This window comes from Panulirus ornatus, chromosome 43 (genome assembly GCF_036320965.1).
Source record: "Panulirus ornatus isolate Po-2019 chromosome 43, ASM3632096v1, whole genome shotgun sequence".
Classification (NCBI taxonomy): Eukaryota; Metazoa; Arthropoda; class Malacostraca; order Decapoda; family Palinuridae; genus Panulirus; species Panulirus ornatus.
In genome coordinates, this window is record NC_092266.1 from 18,342,129 (window position 1) to 18,357,927 (window position 15,799).

The window sequence follows — 15,799 nt, forward strand, 5'->3', positions numbered from 1 at the left end:
AAGAAACTATATTGGAAGGAGATGAAAAAGGGAAGAGTTGGATGTAAGAGTGGAGATGTTGATGTGAGAAGTAAGGAAGGGGAATAGCTGAATCAAGAGGAGGAAGTGAAAGGAAGATGGAAAGAATGTTTTGAAGAAATGATGAATGTGCGAGGAGAAGAGGCAGCTGTTGTTACATATATGGGTATGGAGGAGGGAAGAAAGAGGATACAAGTACAGGGGCCTATAGCAAAGAGGGAGGTAAGGATATGTATCCTTCCAGATAATGTTCATACTGAGGGTATCTTTCTCTTTGTCCCTACTTACTTTGGATTTACTTAGGTTGATTTTCATCAACATTGTGTCAGAACAACTATAGGTCTTTTGCTTAATTTTCCTTGTAAGTAACTGCAGCCCTCATAACTTCTATCATGACCTTGGCATCATCTGTAAACATTCTTAGGTATGAATTCATTCCATTTGGCAGGAAATTTTCATAGATCAGGAAGAGCAGTGGTTCTGTGACTGACCCCTGTAGCATGCTTCTGGTAACCAAACCATTTTGAGAAGGCTCCTCTGATAATTGTCCTCTGTCTCTTTCAACTGAGTTACTTTTCTATCCAGTGAAGGAGTTTTATCCTCATTTCCACCTGAAAATCCAGCTTCTTTACCAGTCCTCAGTATGCCTCATCATCATATGCTTTCTGGCTGTTCATTGACATAATTCATCCTTTTTTTTTCTTTCTTTTTTTTCTTTTTTTTTAAAGGTCACCTTTTTTGGTGGAAGTCTTAACGTGTTTGTAGCATATGATCTTTTCTTGAACCTATTTTGTCACTCGTTTTGGTAGTTTTCCCTTTGCAAACAGTCGTCCATTTACTCTTTGATTATCTTTTACAGTGGTTTGCAGAACATACCCATCAGAGGGACAGGTGTGTAGTTCAACTTTTCCGATCTTTCTTGAAAATAGTTATGACATTTACCTTCTTCCACTCCTTGGGCACTTTACCTTGTCACAGTGACATATTTCAAGTAGCCTGTCAAGCATATTTGTGCACCTCTTCAGCACATATGGAAAATTTTGTCAGGGCCACAAGCTTTATATGTATCAAGGCCTTTTGGCAGTCAGTTTATTTCTTTTCTGGAAATTTCAGTGCACCTCAATACTCCAGTTTATTCCATCCCACCAGTGTTGGACCTATAATGTCTTCTACAGTGAAAACACTTTGAACTTATTATTCATCTCTGAGCACATCTTTACATTATCCATTGCTGCTCTTCTATCTGTGCCCTTAAACCTTGTTAGCTGCCCTTTAACTGACAGTTTACTCCTGATTCATATATGGAAAAGTTTTGGATTATCTCCTGCCTTGTCTACAATATTCTTTTCAAAGTTTCTTTGTTCCTTATTTTTTATTTTTCTAACTTCATTCCTTGCACTTTTATACCTTTCAAATGCTGGCTGTCTGTAACACCATCTGTATCTCCTTGGTACTTCCCTGAGCACTTTTGCCTAGTTACATCTTATTAAACCACATCTTTTTTTTCATATTTACTTTTGATTGAAAGTTACCCTTTTTCCAAACCCTTCATTATGAACTTAGTCTCCCAGTTTATGTTGTCAAAGAAATTTTTAAACCCTGTGTACTGCATGGTAAGGCAGTATGTGTACATATGTATGTGTTTTTTGTATGTATAGGTAGATCCCCGTAGTCTTAAAATATCCAAACTCTAAATGCCAGCACAGTTAAGATTCCCTCCAAACTGGTGCATAAGTTTCCAAAATTGTATTCAAGGTGGTAGCGCTCTATCCTTTTCTCAGCTTTTTTTTTTTTTTTTCTGTGGATTGTGCCATGTTTTACCCTTATAATGGTGACGATCCAGCATCTAGCCTTCTGCATTTCATCATTGTAATCACCAAACTACCTTAGTTTCCACTGCACCTTTGAAAAATAGAATTTAGGGTAAGTGTAATAGATAAATGTTTTTGAAATGTCTTGTGTAGTATGTGGCATATTTATAGGACATACATAAATGCAAAAACAATTAGAAACAGGAAATTCCCACCTGAAAGAGTTATATCTGTACTCTGAAAAATTGAATCTGAATTTCTTGGGACTAAGACCCTGAACTGGAGATCATCATCCTTTTTGTATTTCTAAATTGAAATACTCATTCCAACATTTGTACATTGGTTTTTCTTATTAAAAATTATTTTGAAACTTCCTTTATCATTTATTGTATGTGCTAACTTTTCTCACAAGCCCAGAGCTCTGTGAGAATCTGAGAAAGCACTTGCTTGGTGAGGGATTAAAACACTATTATTTCCCTGAAATGGGATGTATCCATGAGGATTTGCCCCCTTAAACCATATAAGACACTTGAGACAGGCAGATGCTCATTCATAGAACATAGTGGCAAGAAAGCATCCCCACTTAGGCTTATAGTATCACACTGTGAGGTAAGGTTGCACTAAGCCATCATCCTTCCCTTTTTATTTACATTTGCTTGCCTAACCGTTTCGACTTGTTGGCCATTGTTTCTTAATGGCAACTAATTACTCTTGTTCTAGTCTTCAAGAGATGTTGGATAAGTATCATTGCCTTTTGCTGGTGAGTTTTTCATGACTTACATTGTAAGTACTGTGTTGAATCTTGAGAATTGGTAATTACCTATTTGTATTAAATTATTTTTGAAATATGGGGAAGGAGCTCTACATTCATGGCACCCCATTTCTTGAACTTTCTTCTATCTTATCACTATTTAAACCTTTATATCCTGACAGAATTCATTGTTTCATCACTTGGCCTGTTTCATTTATTCACTATACCGATACAGGATTTTTACTTGATTTTCTGAAATGACCTCTGATTGTACCTCAATACAACTCAAGCATCAGTTGCCACAATATAACAGCTACCTTATACTTTGTTTTGATGTAGCCACCCCACTATGTTCTTTATTGGTTCCAAATCTTTTGATTTCAAGTGAGGAAATTAAAACACCAGAAGCTTAGAATGACCACAGTGGAAAATGTGAAGTATTCTCCAGAGAATTTAGTGGAATGTAAGTCTGGATTTGATTTTTTTTTTTTTTGTATTTTTTTCCTACAAAGATGGCATGGTCACTGCTAATACAGTGTCATAAGCAAACAGTAACTGGATGGGAGGGTCAGACTGCAGACCTGATCCTCTCTCGAAGACCCCCTTATTCATCTCCCTTACTAACAATTCCATAAACAAATGAAACAGCCACTGTGACATCACTAGCCCTTTTTTTTTTTTTTTTTTTTTTTTTTCAATTTTCCAAAAGAAGGAACAGAGAATTGGGCCAGGTGAGGGTATTCCCTCAAAGGCCCAGTCCTCTGTTCTTAATGCTACCTCGCTGATGCGGGAAATGGCGGATAGTTTGAAAGAAAAGAAAGAATATATATATATATATATATATATATATATATATATATATATATATATATATATATATATATTCTGTGCTAGTGAGTTAGTACCAGGAACAGACAAAGAAAAGCCACATCCATTTTCATCCATTCTCTAGTTGTCATGTGTAGTGCACTGGAATCACAGCTCCCTATCCATATCCAGGCCCCAGAAACCTTTTTGTGGTTTACCCCTGACACTTCAAATTCCCTGGTTTGGTCCATCGACAGTACAACCCCAGTATATCACATTGTTCTAGTTAACTCTGTCCCATGCATGCCTTTCACTCTCCTGCATGTTCTGGCCTCAGTCACTCAAACATTTTTTCACTCCATCCTTCTATCTCCATTTTGGTCTCCTTGTACTCCTTGTTCCCTCCACTGCTGACATATATATCCTGTATGTATGTATCACACACACACACACACACACACACACACACACACACACACACACCGTTTCCTGCATTATCTATAGATATTGATATCGAAAACAAATATTCCCCTTATGTAATGTAAGATTGGCATTTGAAAGTAATAAAAAATACAAGGAAAATTATAGTATCACCTTTCTGTTGGCCCAGTTCACTGCTAAGTGAGGGGCAGAGAAGATCATGGATGATGCCAGATAGCTCCTGATAAGAGAAAAGGACATGGAAAGATGCTTCTCACAGGAAAGAATGACTTGTTTCTTTCTTCCTGATGAGCTTGTTTATCTTACACAGGCATTGCATTGGTGATATATATCTATCTGTATATCTGATGCCATTTCCCTTCAGGAATTCCCTCAAGGGGCTGGCCATGGTATAATAGTCTCCATAACTGGAGAACTCCAGTGTCACATTTTACCCTTCAGTGCCTCACCCTTAACAGGCCACTGGCAGAGGGCATCTCTAGCAGTGTTTTCTGAGGCCTCAGTCTAATGTTCCTGCCAACTACGACTTTATGTATCTACCTAATGTTCCAAACTATTATTTTTACTAAATACTCCCACTTGATTCTCCTGTCTAATGTTCCTACCTATTACTACTGTTTATTCCTCCTTCCCTTTTGACAAAAGGCAGGGCTAGCACATAGTGCTCACCACAGGAAAGATCTAGAGTTATGAAGAATGAGTTGTGTGAGTTCAGCATTGTCAAGTGTTATGTGTCACATGTTTATGAACAGAATGCCAGCAGTCCACGTGAGGCAAAAAGAAAAGACAGCAACCTGGATCAGATAAGTGTAACTTGACGACCACTGAATTTTTGGCTTACTACTCAGCCATCACATTCTCCCAATACCAGACGGTTAGAATTGATAATGTACCTCCATGATTGGTGGCTACCTACCAGCTACTGCCTACCTCATTGGTGATAAATGATATGAATGTATATAGGTATGGTAAAACTGAAAGACACAGGTGCTTTCACAGTTAGAAATAAAAAGGTGACAATGAATATGTTCATTGTGTATATAAAAAGCAAAATTAAATTGAGCTGTGTTATATGATCACCTTCTAAGCAGGGTGAAATTGGTAAGCTTGAGAGAATCCAGAATAGCCTTACAAGTCAGATTGCGGGATTGGAACACTTGAACTAGTATGATCGAAAGAATTTCAGTTATACAGTATAAAAGGAAGAAGATATTGATACAAGATGATGGATTTTAAAAGCAGATAGAAAGTATTGAAGAAAATATTTTACCGCCAAAAGCCTCATGCATTGGAAGAAACAGAATGCTTTGTGTAGTGTATACAGTTATATATCCAGAGATTTGTAAATATTGAAAAATAGATATATTTGACAGCTTACAGATAAATTTCCCCTCAAAAATCAATGGGGCCTTTTGGTGGGATTTGCTACTCAATAAGGCATTATCATGGTGTATATATAAAAGGAAATCAGTCACCATTTTATAAGAATGGGAGTGCATGTCCAGCACTGTACTACTGGATGTCCTTGTTCCTTCCCCCATGCTACTTCATTTATTTTTTCCTTGTGCTGCCTTCACTTCCCCATGCTTATCTTCTTTATTTCTTTCTCTGCATCACTTTGTTCTTCTCTGTCATTTCCTTAACACCTCTCCATGATCAACACTGCTGTGTTTGTGTGTGTGTGTGTGTGTGTATGTGTGAGTGTGTGTATTATATGATTGTCTGTATGCTTGGTATGAGTGTTTATACTGTGTGTATGTATGTACATTTGTGATAATTGATATTTGCATGTTGTCATAAGCATGAACATTAGTTTCCTATAATGACATGGTTAGATATTATTTCATTAAATTGTCATTGTGCATGCAGAGGCTCTGGCAGTGAGGGAACGGCTGTTGCGTCAGCGAGCAGAACTCACCATCACTAAGCTGCAGCTGGAGGAAAGGAAACAGCACCTAGCTGTTGCACTGGAAGTAGGCTGTTTATTATTATGATTTATTTTTGTCATGTATTAAGAGTAGTTATCATTATTTTGCATCTGTGTGTTAATTGATTGTAGTTTTGCACTGTTGCTTCTTGGAAGTGCCTGAAAAACTCTTATAGTGGGTGTGGTGCATGACAGACTAGTTATAAACCAGGTAGTGACTCTTATGTGATTAGAAGTACCCTTTGAAGATTTGTTATTTTCATTTGTATACAGCAGTTGCACTGCTCTTATTCTTTATTTCAAAGAAACTTTCATTTATATCTTATTTTGAAGGGTAAGAAGAATATTTTGCTGATTGACTTAGAAGAAAAAAATTTGATTATCCATAAGGGGGGTACAGTATTGAGAAAAGAGGAGTTATAATTGAAATGAGAGTGGCTAAAATTGTTGTTTGTTTGATGATAAGTGCATCTCAGGTACTTTTTATTTCATGAAATTAATTGAAATGTTCTTGGATTTTCTTTATGAAGATACTAGAAACAAATCTCAGGAAGATCATATATTCTTAACTGAAAATTTGAATACAAAAGCAAAAAGGCATTTAATGAAGGAGTGTTCATTCATTATGTAAGGTACAACGGTGGTGGATTATCCTTTGTATGCAACAGGTATCAAAATAGAGATGAGTTTTGAACTTGTAAGGGTTGGTTCTGTACTTTGGAACAGTACTTCTTGGTCCACCAGTGAACCAGTTTCCATCAGAAATAGATTTGTAACCGACCCATTCCACCTTGAAAACTTCTGAATTAGCATCAGAACAATTTAATTCAGTTAGTGTGCGAACTGTGCTGCAGTCTTAATGTCACCAAGTCAATCTCTAGCATACCACAAGATTGATCATACTCCAAAGAGGAGGGCAGTATTGGCTGGAATTGAATATCCTCTAAAAAAAACTAATTCATTTGTGAATGGGGAAAAAGATTGACATCAGGAGAGAGTCCTTATGATGTATGAGGAAGACTTATAAACTTGTTGATTTGTGAAGCAAAAACTTGGCAGCAGGAAAGATTCGTACCAACTTGCAGATAGGCCAAATCTCAGTGGCAGTAAAAAGTCTCTCTCTGTTGCAAGGAGTCAAAAGTTTAAGAGCCTTGTCTGCTGGAAGGAATAATTCCTGTTTATGGAAAAGGAGAAACCTTGCCAGAAAGAACAAGGTTTAAGAACTTACGAGTGAGAGGAAACTTTGTGATTTAATAAAGCTGTGGTGCTGGCAGATGGAAAATTGTATATATTTTCCACTGAAGAAAACATGATTTTAAAGTCACCATTTAGCAAAGTATCTCTAACATAGATTTGTAGTTAATTTTCTTAACTCTGAAGCAGAACTTTATTTTGACATGATAGTGGTTTAGGGTCAAATTCTATGTTTCCTCTACAAAGCTTCTATGAGCTGAAAGGCTGTCGTGATCCTTGTTTTCCCAATTTATTTATAATCATTCCTTTAAGTTGAGAGATTTCATGGACAAACACATATTAAGATAGACTCAAATTCCTGTTGTCAGGTGAACTTACATCACAAACATCATGCTTTCCATTATAACTGATGATCAGATGATAATATTGTGTATTATTTAGAAGTCCTCTGATTTCTCTTTGCAATTGAATATTGGTTATCTGTAAGAGAACATACATATCTGTGTAACCATCATCATTTGTCTTTCTGACAAGGAGTTTTTGAACACTTGTTGGATGAACATCCATCATCTTTCTTGTAAGATGATTGTTTTCTTTATTTATTCTTAATTTTTTAGAAGTCCACCTCTGTCACTTTTGTCAGTGACATTGACATTGATTCCAAGCATATTCCTTTTATTTGAATGCCACCATTTTTTCATCAGGTTGTCTTCTTAGGTCATTCATCACTTGAAAGTTTATCCTTGCAAGTTTCTATAGACAAAGTACATTGAAGGTTCTTTTACTTCCTCTTTTACTAGTGCTTGAAGAAGTATTTGAGTGCTAGCCGCATGATGTGTTGCCCATCACTTGTCTAGAAAATGCACTTATTGGCAGATTGTCCAAGAAATTAAGTCTTGAGTTCACACAATATAGTTGACAATGATACAGATATGTAAACCATGGGAAGGTTTGTGGGGCCTGGATGTGGATAGGGAGCTGTGGTTTCGGTGCATTACACATGACAGCTTGAGACTGAGTGTGAGCAAATGTGGCTTTTTTTTTTCTTTTCCTGGCAATACCTCGCTGTAGGGGTGGTATTTCCTGTGTGGTGGGGTAGCAATGGGAATTGATGAAGGGAGCAAGTAAGAATATATACATGTGTATATATGTATGTTTCTGTATATGTATATGTATGTATACGTTGATGTGTATGTATATGTGCGTGTATGGGCGTTTATGCATATATATGTGTATATGAGTGGTTGGGCCTCTCTTCATGTTTCCTTGTGCAACCTCACTGATGCGGGAAACAGCAGTTAAATATGATAATGATAAAAAAGATGTAGAGAAGGCATATGATAGAGTTGATAGAGATTCTCTGTGGAACATATTAAGAATATATGGTGTGGGAGGCAAGTTGTTAGAAGCAGTGAAAAGTTTCTATCGAGGATGTAAGGCATGTGGACGTGTAGAAAGAGAGGAAAGTGATTGGTTCTCAATGAATGTAGGTTTGCGGCAGGGATGTGTGATGTCTCCATGGTTGTTTAATTTGTTTATGGATGGGGTTGTTAGGGAGGTGAATCCAAGAGTTTTGGAAAGAGGGGCAAGTATGCAGTCTGTTGTGGATGAGAGAGCTTGGGAAGTGAGTCAGTTGTTGTTCACTGATGATACAGCGCTGGTGGCTGATTCATGTGAGAAACTGCAGAAGCTGGTGACTGAGTTTGGTAAAGTGTGTGAAAGAAGAAAGCTGAGAGTAAATGTGGATAAGAGCAAGGTTATTAGGTACAGTAGGGTTGAGGGACAAGTCAATTGAGAGGTAAGTTTGAATGGAAAAAACTGGAGGAAGTAAAGTGTTTTAGATATCTGGGAGTGGATTTAGCAGCAGATGGAACGATGGAAGCGGAAGTGAATCATAGGGTGGGGGAGGGGACGAAAGTTCTGGGAGCGTTGAAGAATGTGTGGAAGTTGAGAACATTATCTCGGAAAGCAAAAATGGGTATGTTTGAAGGAATAGTGGTTCCAACAATGTTATGTGGTTGCAAGGCGTTGGCTATGGATAGAGTTGTGCGCAGGAGGGTGGATGTGCTGGAAATGAGATGTTTGAGGACAATATGTGGTATGAGGTGGTTTGATCGAGTAAGTAATAATAGGGTAAGAGAGAGATGTGAGGTAATAAAAAGAGCGTGGTTGAGAGAGCAGAAGAGGGTGTGTTGAAATGGTTTGGTCACATGGAGAGAATGAGTGAGGAAAGATTGACTTAGAGGATATATGTGTCCGAGGTGGAGGGAATGAGGAGAAGTGGGAGACCAAATTGGAGATGGAAAGATGGAGTGAAAAAGATTTTGAGTGATCGGGGCCTGAACATGCAGGAGGGTGAAAGGCGTGCAAGGAATAGAGTGAATTGGAACGATGTGGTATACCGGGGTCGACCTGCTGTCAATGGATTGAACCAGGGCATGTGAAGTGTCTGGGGTAAACCATGGAAAGTTCTGTGGGGCCTGGATGTGGAAAGGGAGCTGTGGTTTCAGTGCATTATTACATGACAGCTAGAGACTGAATGTGAATGAAAGTGGCCTTTGTTGTCTTTTCCTAGTACTACCTCGTGCACATTTGGGGGGAGGGGGTTGTTATTTTCATGTGTGGCAGGGCGGCGATGGGAATGAATAAAGGCAGACTATGAATTATGTACATGTGTATATATGTATATGTCTGTGTGTGTATATGTATGTATACGGTGAGATGTATAGGTATGTATATATTGCATGCGTGGATGTGTATGTATATATACATTGTGTGGGTGAGTTGGGCCGTTCTTTCGTCTTTTTCCTTGCGCTACCTTGCTAACGCGGGAGACAGCGACAAAGTAAAATAAGTAAATATAAAATAGAATATATGTATAGGTATATTATCCCTGGGAATAGGGGAGAAAGAATACTTCCCATGTATTCCCTGTGTGTCATAGAAGGCAACTAAAAGAAGAGGGAACGGGGCTGGAAATCTTCCCCTCCTGTTTTTGATTTTCCAAAAGAAGAAACAGAGACGGGGACGAAGTATGGATAATCCCTCTAAGGCTCAGTCCTCTGTTCTTTATGCTACCTCGCTAAGGTGGGAAATGACGAATGTGTATGAAAAAATGTGTGTATGTATTTTTATTATTACATGACAGCTAGAGACTGAGTGTGAACGAATGGGGCCTTTGTTGTCTTTCCTAGCGCTACCTCGCGCACATGAGAGGGGAGGGGGTTGTTATTCCATGTGTGGCGAGGTGGCAGTGGGAATGAATAAAGGCAGACTATGAATTATGTACAGGTGTATATATGTATATGTCTGTGTGTGTATATGTATGTGTACATTGAGATGTATAGGTATGTATGTTTGCGCGTGTGAATGTGTATGTATATACATGTGTATGTGGGTGGGTTGGGCCATTCTTTCGTCTGTTTCCTTGCGCTACCTCGCTAACGCGGGAGACAGCGACAAAGCAAGATAAATAAATAAATAAATAAATAAATATTTTTATTATGTTTTATTATACTTGATCGTATAATAATGGATTTGTATGTAGCATTTATGGATCTGGAGAAGGCATATGATAGAGTTGATAGAGATGCTCTGTGGAAGGTATTAAGAATATATGGTGTGGGAGGCAAGTTGTTAGAAGCAGTGAAAAGTTTTTATCGAGGATGTAAGGCATGTGTACGTGTAGGAAGAGAGGAAAGTGATTGGTTCTCAGTGAATGTAGGTTTGCGGCAGGGGTGTGTGATGTCTCCATGGTTGTTTAATTTGTTTATGGATGGGGTTGTTAGGGAGGTAAATGCAAGAGTCCTGGAAAGAGGGGCAAGTATGAAGTCTGTTGGGGATGAGAGAGCTTGGGAAGTGAGTCAGTTGTTGTTCGCTGATGATACAGCGCTGGTGGCTGATTCATGTGAGAAACTGCAGAAGCTGGTGACTGAGTTTGGTAAAGTGTGTGGAAGAAGAAAGTTAAGAGTAAATGTGAATAAGAGCAAGGTTATTAGGTACAGTAGGGTTGAGGGTCAAGTCAATTGGGAGGTGAGTTTGAATGGAGAAAAACTGGAGGAAGTGAAGTGTTTTAGATATCTGGGAGTGGATCTGTCAGCGGATGGAACCATGGAAGCGGAAGTGGATCATAGGGTGGGGGAGGGGGCGAAAATTTTGGGAGCCTTGAAAAATGTGTGGAAGTCGAGAACATTATCTCGGAAAGCAAAAATGGGTATGTTTGAAGGAATAGTGGTTCCAACAATGTTGTTTGGTTGCGAGGCGTGGGCTATGGATAGAGTTGTGCGCAGGAGGATGGACGTGCTGGAAATGAGATGTTTGAGGAAAATGTGTGGTGTGAGGTGGTTTGATCGAGTAAGTAACGTAAGGGCAAGAGAGATGTGTGGAAATAAAAAGAGCGTGGTTGAGAGAGCAGAAGAGGGTGTTTTGAAATGGTTTGGGCACATGGAGAGAATGAGTGAGGAAAGATTGACCAAGAGGATATATGTGTCGGAGGTGGAGGGAACGAGGAGAAGAGGGAGACCAAATTGGAGGTGGAAAGATGGAGTGAAAAAGATTTTGTGTGATCGGGGCCTGAACATGCAGGAGGGTGAAAGGAGGGCAAGGAATAGAGTGAATTGGAGCGATGTGGTATACAGGGGTTGACGTGCTGTCAGTGGATTGAATCAAGGCATGTGAAGCGTCTGGGGTAAACCATGGAAAGCTGTGTAGGTATGTATATTTGCGTGTGTGGACGTGTGTATGTACATGTGTATGGGGGGGGGGTTGGGCCATTTCTTTCGTCTGTTTCCTTGCGCTACCTCGCAAACGCGGGAGACAGCGACAAAGTATAAAAAAAAAGAAAAAAAAAATACTTGATCGTTGTCTCCCATGTCAGCGAGGTAGCACCAGGAAGCAGACGAAGAATGACCCATCCACTCATATACACATATATATACTAAAACGTCCACATACATACATATACATATACACATAAACATACATGTACACAGACATATACATACATACACATGTATTTATTTTTATTATTTTGCTTTGTCGCTGTCTCCCGCGTTTGCGAGGAAGCGCAAGGAAACAGACGAAAGAAATGGCCCAACCCATCCCCATACACATGTATATACATACACGTCCACACACGCAAATATACATACCCATACATCTCAATGTACACATATATATACACTCACAGACACATACATATATACACATGCACACAATTCACACTGTCTGCCTTTATTCATTCCCATCGCTACCTCGCCACATATGGAATAACAACCCCCTCCCCCCTCATGTGCGCGAGGTAGCACTAGGAAAGACAACAAAGGCCCCATTCGTTCACACTCAGTCTCTAGCTGTCATGTAATAATAAAAATACATACACACATTTTTTCATACACATTCATACACATACACATTCTTCGTACGTATTAATATATGCTTGTCTTCAATCCATTCCTGGTGCCACCCCACCCCACAGGAAACAGCATTGCTGTTTATATGTATATAGTTTCATAAATGTATGCCATTTCCTGCTTAAGTGAGGTAGTGCCTGAACAGACAAAAAATTGGTCTCATTTGCTCACATCCACTCTCTAGCCATCACATGCAATGTGCCGAAAACAGAGCACCTATGCATAACCAGGCCTCAAGGAACTTTCCATGATTTTCTTTGAGTGCTTCATATGCCCTGGTTCATTCCCATGACAGTATGTTGCCCCCTGCCTGCCACATTGCTCAAATTCATTCTATCCTCTGTACATCTTACACCCTCTTGTATGTACAAACCCTGAGTTTTCAAGACCTTCTTCACTCCATCCTTCCATCTCCAGTGCAGTTTTCTTTTTTCCTTGTCCCTTTTGCTTCGGACACATATACCTTCTTTTCTCCACACTCATTCTCTCCACATGCTCAAACAATTTCAGCATTTCTTGTTCAACTCATTGAACCAGACTCTTCATATTACCACACTTTACTCATATCCTGTCATAATCTTATTCAGTCAACCCTTCTGACACCACATTATGTCTATAAACATTTCATGTTTAACACATTCACCTTTTCTGTACATTTTTATGTAGAGCCCACATTTTACATCCAAAAAACAACACTGTCAGGACTACTAGACCTTCAGACATTTCGATCTTCACTTTCCCAGACTGGCAATCTCATTGGTTTTGAAACATTATCTCTCTCTCTCTCTCTCTCTCTCTCTCTCTCTCTCTCTCTCTCTCTCTCTCTCTCTCTCTCTCTCTCTCTCTCTCTCGCCTCTCTCTCTCTCCTCTCTCTCTCTCCTCTCTCTCTCTCCTCTCTCTCTCTCCTCTCTCTCTCTCTCTCTCTCTCTCTCTCTCTCTCTCTCTCTCTCTCTCTCTCTCTCTCTCTCTCTCTCTCTCTCTCTCAACACTGTTTGTCCATCACATTGCCAATGCATTCTCAAGCTGGCTGCTACTCAGCAGAGACTTTAAGGATAAACTGCCAGAGACAACAGTCCCAGACATCACCCACCAACCAAACCCCAGGCTATGCCATGCTGTGGTGAAGATGAGAATGACAGTCTGGGTAAAACACAAAAAGTTCACTTGTGATAGTTATTGGATAAGGTGGGAAGATATAATAAGTGGTATGGCTGCAACACAATTGGAAACCCTACTGAGTACCAAAACAGAGGAGGAGCATGATAAAGACATGATCATGTAGATGCTCCATGCATGCAAGAGACAAATACCAGTGAAAAGAAAGCATCAAAGCATCACATGGTATAAAAATCTTCAAGAGAGCCCTGAGAGGCAAACAGACTGAGTATTGAAAATGAACAATCGAGTTAATCCAAGACATATTTTCAGGGCAGGAAGATCTTACCCGTCTCAGTTGTTTGATCTTTGTAATAAAACTGATGTGGCTCTGGAGAACAAACAGAATGTTAATGTGATTAACCAGACTCCTCAAAAGCATTTAATGAATGTGACCATATCTCATAAAATGCTTAAGATGGTAAAAACTGGAAAATTTGGGATATGTACCTGCAATTTTTAACCTAGGAATATCAACACTTAGTTGTAAACCATACCATTTCCAGTGCCTCCATAATTAAAGGCTCAGTCCCCCAAGGAACTGTGCCTCTCATGTTCATCATTCGTGTATCTGACAATGATGCAAACACTAGTCACATCTTCATATGCCTTGCAGATGATACTAGAATGAATTTGAAAATCATGTCAGGAGAGGACATTGAAAGGCTACAAAAAGACATTATTGAAGACCAGTGTGCCTGTTAGAACAACATTCTTTTCACAGGGGTCAAGTTCTAACTCCTCTTGATATGAGGAGGATGAAGAAATTAGAAACAAAACAATACTAGATGGACACAGACACCACCATAAATCAACAGAATTATATGAAAGACCTTAGAGTAACATTGTCTGTCGACCTGGCCTTCAATGTACACACTAAAACAACAGTTGCCTCCTCATGAAGGATGACAGGATGGTTCTGTGAAGTTTTAGGACAAGGGCAGATACACCACTGATAATGCTCTTTAAGGCATTGATTCTGCCATGAATAGAATGTTGCTGTGTTTTAACATAATCCTACAAAGCAAGCAAAAATACAAATTTGGAAATTGTTCAGATAGCTTTCACAGCCCATCGTAACATGTTAAAGTAACCCAATTACTGGGAATGGCTGAAATCACTGAGGTTGTACTCAGTGGTGCACAGACAGGAGAGGTATATCTTCATCTGAACCAAGATCCTTTAAGATAGTTGACCATCTTACACTCAAGAATAACTACCCAATGGCACAACAAGCATAGAAGACTTTGTAAAACCCTACCTCTGAAAATAAGAAATGATATTTTTGCAAAAGCAGAGAACCCCTTAAGCATTCAGGGCCCAAGATGTGTGAACACCATGTCAGCAGTCTTCAGAAACACCATGGGATGCACAGTGGAGAAGTTTGAGAGAGCATAGGACAAGCATTTATAAAGTGTACCAGACCAGCCAGCCTGTGATGGCAACATAGGCCTCATTGCTGTAGCTTTGAATAGCTTGGATGACCAGTGACCCAACCCAGCAGCCTGGGCTCACCTGGGTTGTAGGGGTAGAAGATTCCTGAGGACTACTACTACTTTTTTTTTTCTTTTCTTTTCAAGGCTTGAGTCACAGATAAAAAGCTATATCAAGGCTGGGCCTTAAGTGAAATTTAGAGAGGTTAGTGAAAGGGAAGAAGAGACAAGGGAAAGTATTTCTAAACTTTGGAGGAAGTGAAAAACCTGCCTTTTATAAAGTGCTAGGTTATAGTTATTGGGAAAGACACAAGGTATAGGGAAAGAAACAGTTATCAAAATGGCTCGCCCATGAGTTGCTAATGGCTACACAGTAATCTTGTGATGCAACCAGATGCTGAATATTGAACAGTCTAGCTAGTGATGTTGGCATACAAGCAGCCAGCTATCAGGAGCAAAAACCAACGTGATACCTACAGAAGAGGGGAAAGTGTGTCAAATTTTGAAGTTTTCTTTGGAGAATTGATAAGTCAAACTGCTTTCTACTCAACAGAGTCAAGAAGGTTGCATAGCTGGAGTAGTATTCCATGCAAGGCCAGATCAAACCTTTTTATAAATGGAACAACTGTTTGGAAAAAAGAAATTTCAATATCAAAACAATGATTGTTACAGTAGTACCAAATATGTTCACTGAGGTAAGAGGTGACATTCAGACCCCCCCCCCCTTTTTTTTTTTTCTTTTAAGTAGAGGTGTTGTATACCTGGCAGTCTGATACATCAACCACATTCCATTATCCACAGGTGCTGATCTTCTCACCTTTTACACTTCATTTGACAAATTTCAGATGACC

The 15,799-nt window shown here is 39.2% G+C and overlaps 1 protein-coding gene across 4 annotated transcripts in view; it reads left to right on the forward strand.

Annotated features, from left to right (window-relative positions):
• Positions 1 to 15,799, forward strand: part of LOC139762355 (uncharacterized) — a 63,182-nt gene that overhangs the window by 26,703 nt on the left and 20,680 nt on the right. For all 4 annotated transcript variants that reach the window (XM_071687112.1, XM_071687111.1, XM_071687113.1 and 1 more), the window contains exon 9: positions 5,698 to 5,801. In XM_071687112.1, coding sequence (XP_071543213.1) covers positions 5,698 to 5,801 — 104 coding nt within the window. The remainder of the gene's footprint in view (positions 1 to 5,697; positions 5,802 to 15,799) is intronic.